Source organism: Somniosus microcephalus, chromosome 1 (assembly GCF_052327205.1).
Source record: "Somniosus microcephalus isolate GS21.2 chromosome 1, FLI_Smic_1.0, whole genome shotgun sequence".
Classification (NCBI taxonomy): domain Eukaryota; kingdom Metazoa; phylum Chordata; class Chondrichthyes; order Squaliformes; family Somniosidae; genus Somniosus; species Somniosus microcephalus.
This window is the reverse complement of record NC_140987.1, coordinates 138,258,245-138,274,037: the sequence shown is the minus strand read 5'-3', so window position 1 is coordinate 138,274,037 and position 15,793 is coordinate 138,258,245. Positions and strand designations below refer to the sequence as shown.

Here is a 15,793-nt window from a genome sequence, read left to right as displayed (position 1 = left end):
TGCTGGCTCCGTAGGTCCCGACACTTCCGCTCCTGGACCTCTCCTGGTGCACGCTCGCAGAGGCCCAGGAATCCCAGAGGAACATGCAGTTCGCAAGCATCCCTGGGATCACGTGGGCCATGGGGAACCAATCAAAGAAGGGAATCCCCCCTTCACACTTTTGACAGGTCTCTCCGCGTAGAACTGTCAAAAGTATGAATGGGGAATCACTCAAAAAACACACTAAAACATTAAATAATTTTTTTTTAAATCACGTATTTAAAATTAGTTAAAACTGCATTAAATTAAACATTTTAAACAAAAATTTAATTAAAAAAAAATAATTAAAGTTTTTTACAGGGCTAAGAATAAACTCACCTTTTTTAAAAGTATTTTTAAATTATAAATGAGTGAAAAAAAAAGTATTTTTTTACTTTTTTAAACTCTTATGCTGGTAAAAGCAGGCCTTACGCATGCTTTTACCAGGCGTAAGATTTTTAAAGGTTTTCAGCGGGCGGAGGTCGTGCAGAAAGCGGAACTCTCTGCCCGCAGAGACCCTTCTCCAGGGCAGGTGGATGATTTGTCAAGAGAATTCTTGACAGATCAGAACTGCCAGTTTTCAGCGCACGCGCTTTGCATGCCTAAAACCAACACTTGTGATGCCCCTATGGGTGCGTACACATCTCGTACACATCCATGAGGGTCGCAAAATGTGGGCCAATTATTTTTGCAGAAAAAGTTAGATGAATGACTTTATTTTACTCCAGCTGCAGGTTTGAGACCAATACTACTTAGAGCGATGTAGAATCTGCAGTTCTGAGTTATACTGCTGATTCAATGCTACGGTCTGGTCAGTCAGGGGTCTTCTCACTGGTTTACTAATGCTGGTTACATTTTTTAAGTTTACAGTTAAAAGGATATTCAGCTTTAAGTTAGCTCTAGAAAGTGCAAGCATAAAGTCTAAAAACTTTTCTTTGCACCAGTTGCAGTTATACTACTCTGAGATATTGGCCCAGATATTCCGATCCCTCCGGGTGTGTACGGGTTGTGTACCCACCTGTAGGGACATCGGAAATGCGCTGAAAACCGGCATTTCCGATCTGTCAAGAATGCTCTTGACAGATCCTCCGCCTGCCCTGGAGAAGGGCCTCTGCGGGCGGATAGTTCCACCTTTTGGAGACCCTCCGCCTGCAGAAAACCCTTACAATTCTTACGCCTGGTAAAAGCAGGCGTAAGGCCTGTTTTTACCGGGATAAGAGTTGAAAAAAGTTTTTTTTTAAATTCGCTGATTTATCATTTAAAAATACTTTTTAAAAAAAAGTTTATTTTTAGTCCCGTAAATAACTTTAATTATTTTTTCAAAAATTTAAATTTTTGTTTCAAATATTTAATTTATTGTAATTTCAAGTCATTTAAAAAATGTGATTTTTTTTTTTAATTTAAAGTTTTACCATGTTTTTGGGGTGATCTCCATTCATATATTTGACAGGTCTTCCTGTCAAGTGTATGAAGGGAGATTCCCTTCTTTGATTGGCTCCCCATGGTCCACGTGATCCCAGGGATGCTGCAAACTACCTGCGCCTCTGGGATACGTGGGCCCTGCACACTTGGAGTTTGGAGAGGCCCAGGGGCGGAAGTGTGTGCATCCTGGGAGCCCTCAGGTAGGGGCGTAGATTTTTCCAGATCGCAGGCCTCCGCCCGCGGGAGGCCTGCGATCGGAAAATACAGGCCAATCAGTTTCCACTTACGTACGGGGACCCCGAGCTTCCGGTCGCCTGTCACTTTAATTCTCCGCTCCACTCCCACTCAGACCTCACTGTCCTCGGCCTCTTACACTGTTCCACGGAAGCTCAGCGTAAGCGCGAGGAACAGCACCTCATCTTTCGATTAGGCACTTTACAGCCTTCTGGACTCAACATAGAGTTCAACAATTTCAGATCATAACCCTGGCCCCTATCATATATATATTTTTTATCCACAATTTTTGTTTGTGCCTTCTGTTCTTCTCTCCCACCTGGCAGCTGTCTTTCATTCTGCCAGCACAATTTACACTTCATCTAGAGCCATCCTTTGTTTTTAACCTGTTCCATTACCATCTCCTTTTGCCTTAATGTCTCTCAATGTCTCTTAATCTCTCCTGCCTTCTATCCTATCACCGTCCTTCCCTTTTGTTCTTTCATCCCCTCCCCCCTTTTCCCAGCCACTACACTTGCTTAGAAATCTGTTCCATTTCCTGCTTTTTTCCAGTTCTGATGAAAGGTCATTGTAGTGGCGCTTCTTAGTTTCCAAACAGGCAGCCACTGAGCTGTGGGGCTTTTAACAACGAGTAGACGCGTGTCGAAATAAAACGTTCCCAAACGTAGCTTTGTCTTTTAAACTGTTTACTATAACACTTTACGAACAGAATTACAAAGCAAACACGTATAAACGAACACGGTCAAAAACTGTATTGCTCCAAACCTCACAACTTCTGCCTCCTTCAGCCACGTGGAGTTTAAACTGTAAAATGGCTGCATACCATGTGTGGCTTAGGGACTGTACCATTGTGGCAAGAATGAAGGGGGTGTCTCGGACTATACTACTGGAGCAAGAAAATAGGGGGTTTCTTAATACAATAAGTCAATCAGGTAAATTAACTGTATTATGCTATTTAACCAATATTTTAAAGTATTTTCTTAAGCTTTTATGGCTCTTACAGTCATCGACCTGAAACGTTAACTCTGTTTCTCTCTTCACAGATGCTGCCTGACCTGCTGAGTATCTCCAGCATTTTCTGTTTTTATTATAGGAGATATTACAGATGAGCAGCATTTATTAAAAAGAAAAACAATGAGGGACGGGGGAAGGGAAAAGGCGCAGACATGCAGGAAAATAGTTGAAAGACCTGTGAAGTGTTTGAATGGAGGACAAGAAATGATTGAAAGGCAGGCATGATGATAGCAGGAGAGAAAAGGAGGCTTAAATGAGAGAAATAAAAGTCATATACAAGTCACAGAGAGCATGTGAATAGCTAAAGGGGTATAGGTAGAAAGGGATACAGGCTCCAGGGGCCCAAGAGTCTGGTGGAAGAAGAAGAAAAGCAGGTCAACACCAGGGGCATAGACCATCCCACTAATATTGTTCTGACCGGGGAAGCCCAACCCAAGTACCAACCTGCTCCCTTCCCCCATCCCCGGAAACACCGGCATACCCGTCCCGCATTACCAGCACTGACAGCCAGAGAGAAAATAGAAATTTTAGTTAAGCTCTGAAGTTGTTCAAGTCAGTCTTAGGGCCAGAGGGCTGCAAAGTGCCAAGTAGAAAGATGAGGTGCTGTTACTCGAGCTTACGTTGAGCTTCACTGGAACAGTGTCGAAGGCCAAAGACCTAGAGGTCAGAATGGGAGTGGGACAGAGAATTGAAATGCCAAGTGACATGGAGGTCGGGGTTGTACTACCGCTTCTGAGTCAATGCAATGTGAAAACTGCATCACATATACACAAAAACTGCAATATAATTTGTCCATTAGTACAACAGAGGCTTAGTGCTACCTCAATTGCAAATACACCAAGGAGATTTCAGTCCTACAAGCCCTGGGAGAAAAGTTACAGGTTCAGTGAGCAAATGTAGTTAACGGATCACGTATGTGCCCTGGAAACATTGTGAACAACTCCTAATTTTAATAACACAAAGCAAGATAAAGGTGATAAGCAGCATATAGGTGTAGAATTATACAGCATTTGGTTGTCACATGCACCTGATAGCATCTACATGAAGAGGTCTGTGTGTGGCTGGCCATAAAATACCAGTTATGAATCAACAAAACGTGTCAGACCTGAAGTCCTACACAGCTGTTGGCACCAGTCCACTGACCTCAGGGCATTCTTCTGCTCATTGTATTCATTAGCAAAGTCAAATATCCCTATTTAGGTGTGCCTTGGAATGCAAATTCCAGAATCTCAGAAAGGCATCAGAGAAGAAATGTCCTTCCACAACACAATGGCTAAGGCCATTTCCTCCCTGCAGAAAAAAAGTCAGTGGGAGCATTTATTAGCAAAATTGAAGCACATGGGATTAAAGGGACAGTGTCAGTGTGAATACGAAATTGGCCGAGAGACAGAAAGCAGAGAATATTGGTGAACGGTTGTTTTTCAGACAGGTAGGAAATAGGGTGTCCCCCAGGAGTCGGTATTAGGACCACTGCTCTTTTTGATATATATTAATGGCCTGGACTTGGGTGTACAGGGCATAATTTCAAAATTTGTGCATAACACAAAGCTTGGAAATGTAGTAAAGAGTGAGGAAAGAAAGACTTGCATTTATAGAGCACTTTTCATGACCTCAGGATGTCTCAAAGCGCTTTCAATTAAGTACTTTTGAAATGTAGTCACTGTTGTAATGTAGGAAATGCAGCAGCCAATTTTGTGCACAGCAAGCTCCCACAAACAGCAATGTGATAATAGCCAGAAAATTTGTGTTAGAGATGTTGATTGAAGGATAAATATTGTCTACCACACCAGGTATAATTCCCCTGCTCTTCTTCGAAATAGTGCCATGCGATCTTTTATGTCCACCCGAGAGAGCAAATGGGGTCTCGGTTTAATGTCTCATCCGAAAGACAGCAGGCTGGATTTTACCAACCTCGGCAGGTCCATGGCAGGCCCCAACCTCGCTGTCGGCTCCAGTCCGCTGTGTAGAATGATTTCCCCCTGATTAGGCTTGTTAAGCCCGCCCAGCGCATTTGCCAGCCAATTGAATGAAGCGGGTCTGATGACATCATTTGATGACGCATTATCAGCCGGTTTTCTTAAAGGTATCATGGCCAAATTTATTTTGACATTTGTGCTGTCAGTGATCTACAGCATTGAGGTGCTGCAAACACTGGCAAGCACTGCTCAGAGGTGCACGCCTGCACCCAGGCTCTTCCATGACTCCCTCCAAATGCTTATGGAGGGAGTCGTAGCACACAGGGAGGATCTCTTCCCTTCCAATCAGTGGAAGAGACCTCTCTGGGAGACCAACGCAGCCTGGTTGCACATTGCACAGGAGGACACAAGCAGGGATGTCGTCAGGAGGACCAGGCTGCAGTGGTTCAAACCTTTCAATGATCTCAGTAGATCACAAATCATTACTGCAAAGCCACACTCAACCTCATCCTGCTGTGCCACTCATCACATCCACATCTCTCTGCTTTCCCTACCCTACTCCTGCACATCCTTACTCACACCAACTTACCTTGCACCTCCACCCATCTCTCTCTATCTACATTATCACTTCCCCATCTCACTAGCCACCCGTCACACTCACCCTCATCTTAGTCCAATCATACCAACTAACAACACACAAGGGTAGCCACGCTGACCACCTGGAAAATTCCCCCCAGCATTTCTGACAGTGCAGCACTCCCTCAGTGTCACTGAAAAACCTGGATTTTTGTGCTCAAAGGGGTCGATTTTCAATGTGCCATGAGGCGGGCTTTTAGGCGTGCGAGGGGCTAAAATCCCGAAGTCAGGGATCCCGGCACCATCCCGCCTCCATGTAAGTTTCAAAGGAGGCGGGTACCCGCCCCGCACTTGGACCCGCCGACCCGAGGCGGGAAGGGATTAGTGCCAATTAACTGCCTGTTAACAGGTAGTTAACAGGCAGTTTTTAGCCTAATCCCTATTTTGAAGGTTGTCGTGTGGGATTCCCAACGGCTCCAAACCACGCCAGATTACAGGAGTCGGGCCGTCGGGTTGAAGGACTTGGAGGGGTCGAGATGTCGGTGTTCAGGTGAGTGATGGGTGCATGAGTGCAAAGGTAAGTGTGTTTGGAGTGTCTAAAGAAGTTTAAATTACCTGTACTTACCTTTACAGCCTTCCTTCCTCTAGGCTTCAGGAGTCCATCATTCAGCCGGCACAGAAAGTAGAATGGCCGCGATCTGTCAAAAGTGAGAGCCTGCAGCTTTCGGTGTCGGCGAGATTTCTAACTGAGTCTGTGTAGAGGGACTCAGGTTAGAAGTAAGACTGTCAGTGTTTGACAGCTTCAAGCAGCTGTGAAACGCTGATATTTCATCTGTCAGCACGTCTTGACAGATGAAATTTCAGTCTGTGACGTCACCTGTTGCCAGGTGACCCTTAATTGGCCTGCTGAGCCCGCTGGGCGGGCTCAACAAGGTCAATCAAGTGAAAATTGCGTGGATTGGCCGCATCTCGATGGAGGCGAGACTACAAGCTGAAAGTTGTAGTCCCGCCTCCTTCCCGACTTCTGAATGAAAATCCAGCCCAAAGTCTCTGGAGTGGGATTAGAACCCACAACCTTCCAACTCAGAGCCAAGAGTGTTACCCATTGAGCCACAAAAGACGCAGAGGATAGCAGTAGACCTCAGGAGGACATAGACAGACTGGTGAGATGGGCAGACACATGGCAGATTAAATTTAATGCAGAGAAATGTGAAGTGATACATTTTGGAATGAAAAATTAGAGGCAATATAAGTCAAGTGGTAAAATATTAAAAGGGAGTGCAGGAACAGAGAGACCTGGGGGGTTCACATACACAAATCGTTGAAGGTGGTAGGACAAGTTGATAAAGCTGTTAAGAAAAAGCATACATGATCCTTGGCTTTATAAATAGAGGCAAAAGCAAGGAATCTTTATAAATCACTGGTTAGACCTCAGCTAGAGTATTCCATCCAATTCTGGACACCATACTTTAGAAAGGATGTTAAGGCCTTAGAGAGGGTCTAGCAGAATGTTACCAGGAATGAAGGAATTCAGTTATGTAGAGACTGGAGAAAGTGGGATTGTTCTCCTTACAGCAAAGAAAGTTAAGGGGAGATTTAATAGAGGTGTTTTAAATTCCAAGGGGTTTTGATATAGGGAGAAATTGTTTCCACTGGCAGGAGGGTTGGTAACCAGGGGGGAGATGAGGAGATTTTTCTTTTACTCAGCAAGTTGTTATGACCTGGAATGCATTACCAGAAAGAGTGGTGGAAGCAGACTCAATAACTTTCAAAATAAAATTGGATATATACTTGAAAAGGAACAACTTGCAGGGCTATGGGGAAAGACCAGGTGAGTGGGACTAATTGATAGCTCTTTCAGAGGGCCATCACAGGCACAATGGGCCAAATGGCCTCCTTCTGTGCGGTGCTATTCTATGATTCTATTTAAAGGGATTTACAGAAACAAATAAATGGTAACCTTTTTGGATCAGATGTACACAAGTTTAAAAGATACTTAAATGTACCTGAAAATGGTGTCAGTTTAATGTTGTAGGATTAAGTTGGCAGCACTGAAACACAGAACTAAATCAGCATTTCTGCCATCCTTCATTCTACACTACGAAACAGTACTGGGAGAGGAGAATATTCCTATCTGTGTTGCGGTTAATCGCATTTGTCATGACAGTGACTAGTAACAACATGGGAACTGTACTCAACCAGCATTTTAGTCCTTTTTGAATGTGTTTAAATTAAAATACATTTGCTGCTTACTGTATGCTTAAGCAGAGGTCAAAAGTCTGAAATAAAGAGAGTCAAGTACTAATACGAGACTGACAGAACAAGAGTTACAAACAGGACTCCATTCTGACATGCCTGAAAGTTCAATCTAAAAGTTATTTCTTAATATTCAATCAGCAGCCTCTTCAACTATGGAACGTATGAAGGCCTTGCTTTATCATTGCCCAACATCCATTTGCACTTTCTAGCAGGAGTCTCTGGATAGCAGCAATTCTGATGTTGGAGTTAAGAGCAAAACTGAAAATTGAGAAATCTGGCTATTTTTCTCCTCTCTAGCCCAGGGTGCTGAGGCCAACTGTAGTGTCCCATTCGATACTCCAGCTGAGATCAACTAACTCATCACTGACGAGGGATCAAATCAGGAACTTTCCTCTGTCTGACCTGGTATTACATTGAGCAATGCTTTTACTCACTAGACCTTTGGGATAGCTGTCACTATTCTAATTGTTATTCAGGCAGAGATTTTCCAGGGGATCAGCAGGCATGATCGGTGGCGGGTTAGGGTGGGAAAGTGCTTTTTTTCCCCAGGCGGGTCGGGACCCCGTGGTGAACCCGCCGCCATGCGCCTTTACCAAATGTCGGGTCTGTCTCACTGAGCAGACCCGACACGCAGCGGCAGGGGAGCCAATTTAAAAGATTAGTGGCTTGTTTATTGCCATTTAGCAATGGTTTTAAACTGACCTTTTGAATTTGACAGCTCGCCCATTGGTTTCACGCTGTTACTAGACCAATTCTGTGAAGCTGAGGCGGGAGGTCAGTGGCCATTGAATCAGCTGATGAGTTGACAGCTTCAAATGTCAAGTAAAAGCTCCCACCTTACAGAGATATCTTCCCTCAGCCACAAGCTGTTCCTCACTGCATTTCCACAACAGATTCACTATGCTGTAAGTCTTTACGCATGTCTCCATCCAGTCTGACCTCATTGCCTCTCTCACCATTGACAGATTGCTTCTGTCATCTCTACTTCACCTGCCATCTATTCCATCAGCATGGGTGCCCTTTATACTTATTCACCTTGGTCCTCAGAATTCCAGCACGATCAGCCCCAACACCAGCAGCACCAGGCACACCAGCAGCACCAACAACAACACCAACAGCAACACCAACCTTCTCCGCAATCAATTGATGCTGCACAGGACAGAGGGCATTAGCACCCGACCACATTGCTGCCCAGGAGGCCAGCGATGGCCTCACCATGGCCAGATTTACTTCACTTGACGCTGTTACACCCTGGCTGCCACATGATGCACCAGGTTGGCACCACACCAACACCATAAAGCATCCCTACATTGCCCAAGCCATTCCTTTCACACTCTTCACCATTACAGGGGTACCGTTATGTCTCACCATACACTGCAACTCACTAAGCCACTTCCAAAGGTGCACACAAATCTGTACAAGAATGCAAAGTGTTTAAAATAAAGGTTTCAATGTTTGACACCACATTAACAGAAACTTTACATGGACATTGCATAAAACACCCAACTGGCTACCCTTGTGTGTTGTTAGTTGGTATGATTACACTATGATGAGGGTGAGTGTAATGGGTGGCTAGTGAGATGGGGAAGTGATAATATAGATAGAGCGGGATGGGTGGAGGTGCAAGGTAGTTGGTGTGAGTAAGGATGTACAGGAGTAGGGTATGGAAGACAGAGTGATGGGGATGTGATGAGTGGCACAGCAGGATGAGGTTGAGTGTGGCTTTGTACTAACATTTCGTGATCTACTAAGATCATTGAAACGTTTGCGGCACTGCACCCAGGTCCTCCTGACCACACCCCTGCTTGTGCCTTCCTCTACAATGTGCAACCAGGCTGTGTTGATCTCCTGAGGAGCTCTCTTCTGCCCATGGCAAGGGTCGAGGATTGCCCTGCATGTTGTGGCTCCCTCCATAAGCATATGGAGGATGTCATGGGAGAGCCTGGGTGCAGCCCTGTGCCTCTGTGTGGTGCTTGTCAGTATTTGCAGCACCGTAATGCTGTAGAACAGTGACAGCACAAATGTCAAAATAATTTTGCTCATGGTCCCTTTAAGGAAACTGGCTGATGACGCAGCATCAAATGATGCGTCACCAGACCCGCTTCCTCTAATTGGCCGGGAAATGCGCTGGGAGGGCTTAACAAGCCCCATCAAGGGAAATTCATTTTGGACAGCGGGCTGGAGCCAGCAGTGGGGTCAGGACCCGTCAGCGATGTCGCCCGCCATGGACCCGCCAAGGTCAGCAAAATCGCGCTCTCCGTGTCTGCTCTACGTTTTAATTAAAACATGACTCCATTAATGCTATATAAAGTCTGCTACATGATTTCTTCTTAGAAGCTAGGAGAAAACGCTCTGGTCCTTATTCACCTCTCTGGCTTTCTCCACAGCTGTCGTGAAAATGTAGATGATGACAATCCATTCTTGGACACTGGGCAATGGTTCCATTTTCACCAACACTGTGTAGGTAAACAGCATCAGGAATCCCAAATAAGCTAGCTGTGAAGGATAAAATGAAAATAAAAGTGTTGCACTGGAATATTAAAGAGCATTTTATTACAAAAAGATTATTGCCAAGACTTTTATTTGTTTTCCTTTGGGGCAGAGGAAAAACAAGAAGGGATCGATTTTATCAATGGGGAGCTTTTGGAGGCGGGACTCCCACTTTTTGGGTTATAGTCCCGCCTCCATCGACTTGTGGCCAACGCACGCTATTTTCCCTTGATTGACCTTGTTAAGCCCGCCCAGCGGGCTCAGCAGGCCAATTAAGGGACACTTGGTTACTGGTGACATCAGCGATTGACATTTCATCTGTCAAGAGCTTTTGACATGAAAAATCAGCGTTTGACAGCTCTGTGAAGCAGTCAAACACTGACAATCTGTCTTCTAACTTGAGTCCTTCTACTCAGACTCAGTTAGAGAGCTCTCCAGACCAGAAAGCAGAGGCTGCAGCTTTTGACAGTTCAGCGGCCATTCTGCTTTCTGTGCCGGTGAGCACAGGGACTCCCGAGAACTGAAGGAAGTAAGCCTGCAGGAGAAAGTAAATTAAAACACTTTACACTTACCTCACACACTTACCTTTGCACACATGCGCCCAGCACTCACCTGCACAATGGACATCTCGACCCCTCCAACCCCTGCAGACCGACGGTCCACCTCGCTAACTTGGCGTGGTTCGGAGCCCACACTTCAGGACTAAAAATAGGGATTAGGCAAAAAACTGCCTGTTAATTACCTGTTAACAGGCAGTTAATTGGCACTTATCCCCTTCCTGCCTCGGGGAGGCGGCTCCCAGCACAGGTCAGGTACCCGCCTCCTGGGACATTGGCACAGAGGCGGGTTGGGTTCCTGCCCCCCGATTCTGGAATTTTCCCACCACTCCTGCCTCCAAACCCACCTCCTTGGGGCTTGGAAAATCGAGCCCGAAGAGTCTCGAATTGTTCTTATCACACTGACATCAGATGAAAAGGGATTTACTGATGCATTTTGCCACAATTCACATCCCTATCTAGTGTGCTTCTGAGCTAATGAAAAAGTTCTGCCAAATATTTTTTTCGTGGAGACACTTTCAATTGTACAGAAACAATGATAATCAGCTCAAGGAAACCCAGGGTTTTTGGTTACAATGAGTACGTTTTCTTAAAGGTCCAAAGTTCATGTGTTTACACCAAAGGCTTGACCACCATTTTCATCGATATTTTGAGAGGAGGAAGAATTCTCATGATCTATGGTCCCATGGGACACATTAACCTATCTTTGTCTTTAATCAATCTACTGTGCATTTCTAGGGTGGACTTTGCTAATATATAACCCTAAGTCATTGCTTATATACAAGTAACAAACATATCAGGTAAACTAGTGCTTCAGAAGAAATGATGGGTTTATTTAAATTCAGAATTCTAAGGGCTAACATTTCATCTGCTAAACTTAAAATTGCACACTCAGAAAACTTAGTAAGTTTAAAAATAGGAGAATCGTTCCTCAATAATTTTGTAACTTGTGGGGAGCCGCAAGGATTAGTAGGGTGCCGTAAGGATCAGTGTTTTGGCCTCCGCTATTTACAATTTATATTAATTACTTAGATGAAGTGTAATGTATCCAAGTTTGCTGACGATACAAAGCTAGGTGGAAAAGTAAGCTGTGAGGAGGACACAAAGAGCCTGCAAAGATATACAGGCAGGTTAAGTGAGTGGGCAATAAGCTGGCAGATGGAGTATAATGTGGGGAAATGTGAGGTTATTCACTTTGGTAGGAAGAATAGAAAAACTAAATATTTTTTAAATGGTGAGAAACTATTAAATGTTGGTGTTCAGAGAGATTTAGGTGTCCTCGTACAGGGAACAGAGAGAGTCAGCATGCAGGTACTGCAAGCAATTAGGAAGACAAATGGCATGTTGGCCTTTAATACAAAGGGGTTGGAATACAAGAGTAAGGAAGTGTTGCTAGAATTGTACAGGGTTTTGGTGAGACCGCACCTGGAGTACTGTGCACAGTTTTGGTCTCCTTATCTGAGGAAGGATATACTAGACTTAGAGACGGTTCAACGAAGGTCCACTAAATTGATTCTTGGGATGAGAGGGCTGTCCTATAAGGAGAGATTGAGTAGGTTGGGCCTACAGTTTAGAAGAATGAGAGATGATCGCATTGAAACATATAAGATTCTGACGGAGATTGACAGGGTAGATACTGAGAGGTTGTTTCCCCTGGCTGGAGAGTCCAGAACGAGGGGACAAAGTCTCAGGATAAGGGGTCGGTCATTTAAGACTGAGATGAGCAGGAATTTCTTCACTCAGAGGGTTTTGGAACTTTCTACCCCAAAGGGCTGTGGATGCTGAATCGTTGAGTATATTCAAGGCTGAGGTAGATAGATTTTTGGATTCATGGGGAATCAAGGAATATGGGGATCGGGCAGGATAGTGGAGTTGAGGTCAAAGATCAGCCATGATCTTATTGAATGGCGGAGCAGGCTTGAGGGGCCATATGGCCTACTTCTGCTACTAATTCCTATGTTCTCATGCTTACTAACCCTTCTCTTGCTCACTCACGGTATCCTTGAAGACTATTAACAGCTGAAGTCAATTAGCAGGCAGTAGCAGTGCAGATTTTCACCCCCAGTGACAGCTGTTCAACCAAGCATATCAATCGACATAACAGAATATTTTAATTGGAAAAGTATCTGTGAGGTAAGACAAACCATATGGAACCAGAACTTGACAATCGGTGCGTTGTAGAATTCATAGGCCTTTCTCGTCCAAGGCAGTCCTCTCTGTCTTGTGCCAATGATCTCGTCTTGACTTTCTGTAGGGTTTTCTGGTCCTTTTTCTGCGTCATACTCCATCTTTTGTTAAAGAAATGGAAAGCACTCCTGTAAAGACTATTGTAGACTATTGAACAGATATTTAAAAATATCTGAGTACACATCAAAGTGTAAATAAATGGAGGTAATAGCTGATCTTCCAAGTGGTATATAATCAATCTGAAGTTAACCCCATGATCTTCCATTCACCAGCACAATTGTGCAGCGTTTAGCACACAATTTTTTTTAAACTTTGCATTAAAAATTATTCACAGAATCACAGAAACCCCACAGTGCAGATAGAGGCCATTTCGGCCCATCGAGCCTGCACCGACACATATCCCACCCGACCCCCGTAACCCCTACACCAACACATATCCCACCCGATCCCCGTAACCCCTACACCAACACATATCCCACCCTATCCCCATAACCCCACGTATTTAATCCCCCTAACACTACGGGTCAATTTATCATAGCCAATCAACCTAACCCGCACATCTTTCGACATCTATTCCTTGATATATTTAAGAATGGCAACCTGGCACAGTTTTATTAATACAGCTGAAAATGGGTTTAATCACAAAAAATAAGCATTTTTAATGAGACTGTCTAGTCCACCACCTGTGAGTAACCCAATTTTAACTAACTGAAAATGACTTTAAAAAACTATACAGAACCATTTATTAGTTATTAGTGTATAATAGTCAGTTTCTGAGTAAATTAAAATGTATATTTAAAAGCTTCCAAAAGGTGCCTATTAGTGCCCTTGCACCTAAAAAAAAAGCTTAATTTTAAGAGCCTCTTCACGGGCCCGCAAACGGGTGTAATTAGCGGAAACTTGCAATGGTGATTAATTCAATCTGGGGGCGTGGCCAGATTTGCGGGCAGGGTTGACTTCTAGTGCAATGTTTTTTAAACTAGCACAAAAAATCGCGGAAACTCGAGTTGAGCTGAATGTAATTTGCGCTTGAAATTCTTCAATCTTTTGCGCTGGTTTGGCTGATTTTGGGCGAAGCAGGCGGAAATTCCAGGCCAAGGTGTTTTAAGGTAACCTGTTAAACTTACAGAAGGCTGATCATCCTTGACAGCACTGGCGTTTTGTATACTGTATTGTCGAGCAAACTGATGGGACTCCTGAGACTGAGGGATGTGGGACATTTCAGCTTTGCTCTTAAACTCCAGCATCAGAATGCTGGGAGGCAGAAGAATGCTCAGAATGACCTAACGACAAAAACAGTCACATTAGAAATAGAGAACCATAACAGAATACCTGTATGGTGTGCCCATCAAACTGATAGTTACTTGACTTTTCAGATCAATTAAACACAGAGCAAGGTTTGCTTTTTTAACGGTCCGACCTATAATATTGTGAACCTGTATGAAAGCAAGCACATCATCAACATTACATATAGAGGAACAAAGTCAGTGTGATGGGCATGTTTACATTCAACAATTTAGCATTTCAACATTGAAAATGTGTTAAATGTTGCTAATTTATAGAATCATAGAATGATACAGCACAGAAGGAGGCTATCGTGCCTGTGCCAGCTCTTTGAAAGAGCTATCCAAATAGTCCCATTCCCTGGCTCTTTCCCCATAGCCCTGCAAATATTTCCACTTCAAGTATTTATCCAATTCTCCTAAGGGCCCTAATTTGCTGTCCCTACCGGTGCATACGAGGTGTGTATGCGCGCGTATGGGCTGCGAAAGTTCAAAGTTTAGGCATGCAAAGCGCATGCGCGGAAACCCGGAACTTGTGCTCTGTCAAGAATTCTCTTGACAGATCCTCCGCATCCCTGGGAAAAGGGCATCCGCCGGCGGAGAGTTGGACTATTTGCCCAACTTCTGCCCAACGAATGCCTGTGAAATGCTTACGCCTGGTAAAAGCAGGTGTAAGGCTTGCTTTTACCAGCCTAAGAGTTTAAAAAAACATAAAAATACATTTTTAGCAATCATTTATACATTTAAAAAAAACCTGTACCATAAGGTAAGTTTATTTTTAGCCACTTTAAAACATTTAAATTTATTTTTCAAAAAAGTAAAATTTTGTTTTAAATATTTAATTAAATGGCATTTTAATTAATTTTAAATGTGTAATTTGTTTTTTAATTTGATGTGTAGATGTATTTTTGGGCTATTCCCATTCATGTTTATGGGGTTTCCATACATATGGAATCCCCATCAGCATGAATGGGAATCCCCTTTCTTTCATTCGTTGGGCCGGCCCACGTGATCCCAGGGGTGCTTGCGAACCGCCTGCACCCCTGGGGTACGTGGGCCTCTAGTCACGGGTACCCAGAGAGGCCTAGGACTGCAAGTCTCTGTACCTCCCAGACCACCAGGTACGCGGGCATTTTATTTGCGGATCGGAGGCATTTCCCCACGGGAAGTCTCCGACCGCACATTCAGGGCCATTATTGATCCTGCTTCCACCACCATCATTCCATGATATATTGTTTTAAAGACATCACATATGTATATAGTTAACTTATTGACCACAATATAATGATTAAGTCTACCAATTTTTTAAGAATGCTTCTTCAAAATTAAAATTTGGCACTCTATGCTTGTACAAACTATAGATTTTATCTGAGAATGATCGTACATTCAACAGTAAGTTTTCAAATAATACACAGGTTCTTTTCTTTCCATTTGTGTATAGAGATTCCAGTATTGGTTATATCAAAATACTGAAACCATTATTTCTATAAAATGGGTCTCCAGGCGTCAATGGTTGGTGAGGCCCATGGTAAACTTTGCAGTCAATGGCACCAGGTGCTGCCTTCGCTATGCTACTCTTTCCTGAGCAGCATTTGGCACAAGGTTGCAATCCCGCAGCAGTTCCCTGAAATTAAGGTTATGTTGTGGTGGTGTCAACTATAAGAGTACAGTTATTATAGAAATATTCTAGACAGTCCTGATATCGTTACTGCTTCTCAAACACCATTGCATCAACAAGCATAAAAATTAATTCACGGGTACACTAAATAAACTCTGAGATACCAAGAAGATAAAACTCGTAACAGAGAAAGAAAGAAATAGACAATACTGATATTTT

General features: G+C 43.7%; 1 protein-coding gene across 1 annotated transcript in view; it reads right to left on the bottom strand.

Annotated features, from left to right (window-relative positions):
- trpm6 (transient receptor potential cation channel, subfamily M, member 6) overlaps window positions 1-15,793 on the bottom strand; it is a 239,866-nt gene that overhangs the window by 154,957 nt on the left and 69,116 nt on the right. Inside the window, exons 18-20 of the mRNA XM_086010032.1 lie at window positions 13,801-13,956; window positions 12,631-12,774; window positions 9,807-9,935 (exon numbers count right to left, since the gene is read on the bottom strand). Coding sequence (XP_085866158.1) covers window positions 9,807-9,935; window positions 12,631-12,774; window positions 13,801-13,956 — 429 coding nt within the window. The remainder of the gene's footprint in view (window positions 1-9,806; window positions 9,936-12,630; window positions 12,775-13,800; window positions 13,957-15,793) is intronic.